The sequence below is a fragment of the Vigna angularis genome, chromosome 1 (assembly GCF_016808095.1).
Source record: "Vigna angularis cultivar LongXiaoDou No.4 chromosome 1, ASM1680809v1, whole genome shotgun sequence".
NCBI classification, from domain to species: domain Eukaryota; kingdom Viridiplantae; phylum Streptophyta; class Magnoliopsida; order Fabales; family Fabaceae; genus Vigna; species Vigna angularis.
In genome coordinates, this window is record NC_068970.1 from 13,472,635 (window position 1) to 13,475,408 (window position 2,774).

The 2,774-nt window shown below is 39.4% G+C and overlaps 1 protein-coding gene across 1 annotated transcript; it reads left to right on the plus strand.

The window, feature by feature from the left end:
• Positions 1-528: 528 nt before the first annotated feature.
• LOC108332456 (uncharacterized) lies at positions 529-2,565 on the plus strand. Its single transcript, XM_017567725.2, has one exon. The coding sequence runs from the start codon at positions 732-734 to the stop codon at positions 1,707-1,709; it is 978 nt and encodes a 325-aa protein (XP_017423214.1). The 5' UTR covers positions 529-731; the 3' UTR covers positions 1,710-2,565.
• Positions 2,566-2,774: the final 209 nt, after the last annotated feature.

Here is a 2,774-nt window from a genome sequence, read left to right on the forward strand (position 1 = left end):
TTTTAATGTGATGTTAAATAACGAAAATAAAAGTAAGCATGATTTGATTAAAAAAAATATTGATTTGGGTTTGATGAAAAATTTGATGCTTGATTAGGAAAATTGGAAGGTGGATTAAAAGGGATAGGAAGATCCTTTGAAACAAGGAAGAAATATGATGAGTCTTACCTCGGAAAGCTAACCCTCGGCACTAGAGTTGTTCTTTTGACCTATGATAGTCCGATGTCATGTGGTGTTATGAATATAGATGACTCCCAAGTTAGTAAAAATCTATACACCAAATCTGATGAAAAATACAAGCTGGGTCCTCTGCATCTAACTGTGCCTGGAAGTAAGCACTTTTGAATATAGTAAAATTTTAACAACTTTGGATTCGAAAAAGTTTGTGTAGACTCAACTTTGAACTTAAAAAGGTAAACACAAACCGAAATAAAATAATAATAAGAACAATAATTATAAAGGAGGTGAGAAGTAAGTGAGAGAGGTGCAGAATATAAAAAGGGTTGTTCCTCACTCACTCTCACTCACAGCCAGTCCATATGCCAGTTTGGAAATATTCTTCCCAAATCCAATTAATGCTGCCATTAACACCTCTTCCAGAGTCTACCATTCATTCACCTTCTGACTCTAACTTCTTTAACTAGGCCTTTCTCACTCTTTTTCTATTTCATATTCCCATCCCATTTTCCTCTTCTTTCCATCTTCTGTTCTTGGAAGTTCAAAATCAAAAAATGATGCAGGACTCAATTGGGATCAATATTCCTGCTTGTTTTTCTTCTTCAGCAGAGAAGCAGCACGGTGACGATCATGGAGCGGTGACCCGTTCAGGCCAGAGCGTTTACATGTCTGTGTACAGAACAAAGGTTGCGGACCACTGCCGTTTGATCACCATCACATGGTGCAAAAACCTCTTGCTTCACGGGCTTTCGGTGTCAGTGGAAGGCCCTGAAGGAGAAGAACAGTACACGTGCAAGGTGGAGGTGAAGCCATGGTACTTTTGGAGGAAGCAAGGCTCCAAACGCTTCATAGTGGATGGTAAAGCAGTTGATATTTTCTGGGACCTTAAGGCTGCGAAATTTAACGGTGAAACGGAACCGACCTCGGAGTACTATGTGGCAGTGGTTTGTGATGAAGAAGTGGTGCTGCTGCTGGGTGATCTAAAGAAAGAGGCACACAGAAGGACGGGGTGCAGGCCAGCACTTATTGACCCCATTTTGGTTTCAAAGAAAGAGCATATTTTTGGGAAGAAAAAGTTCTCCACAAGAGCCAAGTTTCATGAGAAGGGTAGGTGGCACGAGATTTCAATTGAGTGCAAGAACAAGGGATATAATGGGGAGTCTCCGAGTGGGGTTCAGCCAGAGATGGAGATAAGGATTGATGGGCACTTGGTGATTCATGTGAAGCACCTCCAGTGGAAGTTTAGAGGCAACGAGTCAATTCATCTCAGCAAAATGAGAGTAGAGGTATATTGGGATGTTCATGATTGGCTATTTAGTCCTGGTTTAAAGCATGCTTTATTCATTTTTAAGCCAATTTTATCACCCAGTACCACCAGCACTTGTTCTATGTCGTCTTCGTCACCTTCGTTATCATCCTCATCACCTCCCTTATCTACTGATCAGACAAGGAGTTCTAGATCAGTAGAGGGATTTAGTGTTAGTGGGTCATCAGAGTTTTGCTTGTTTCTCTATGCTTGGAAGGTAGAATGAAGAAGCCATGCCAACTTAATGGTCTGGTAGTGATAATGGAATGGTGAAGATGCAGGTTGAGATTGGGTTGAGAGAGAGAGAAGAGAGAAAGAGAATTGGGTTTGGTTGAGATTGAGAAAGGCAGTGGGACCAAACAGTGGCTTGGGAGTTAGTTACAGCTGGGGTTGAGCAAATGCGCATAATTGTGGACAAGACAGATTGTATCACATTAACAATCGCACACATGTCCAATAATTCTCCATCCAGAGGCATCTACGTCTCCACCTACATTTTACCACACTGGAAAATGCTCTTTCTTGATCCCATCTTGGTAACCGAGCTGTTTATGTTTCCTCCAAAATCTATCAACCAAAGGTACATCTTACCTAAATTTTCTATCAAAAAATAAATAATGTAGACACAAGATTACTAAACTGAATGTTTGTATTTGCCCATAAACTTATATCTGTTCATGCATGTGACGGAAAATGGTACCCCGTAAAGAGAGGATGGGTGTTGGGTGATGATGTAGAAACAAGAGTACAATAATCCCAGTATGTGCACCTCACGCACATTAATACACATGCTTCTCTTTCTAGTAGTTGGATTATCAGTATCATCCTCTCATCATTATTGCCTAAGTTCATTACTCTATTCGTTATTCATTCCCAAACTCTGCATAAAATTTTTAGTACAAATAGCCAGGTATATGATTCTGTTTTTGGTCCAAGGCCACTATTTTTTATGTTCCTTTTATTTCTTCTACCTCACTGGGCGTATTATACTCGTACACCCACGAAAAGGATATTATTACATTACTTAGTACAAATACGTTGACAAACTATTATTTTGATTCAATTAAATGCTACGTGCAGAGTAATACTTTTTAATCAGAAAAATTTACAAAAACGATACGTGTAGCAGAAACAGTGTATAAAATGACAGCAGCAGTTGTGGCAAGAAAAAGAATAGTAGATTTGTTCTTTGGGGGGTCAAGAGAAATGAGAAGTGAACTACAAAGTTCGTCTTTTTTAGGAAGCAGTTGAAGGTTTTTTGACCAAGAAGATTTATTAATTCACGTCAACG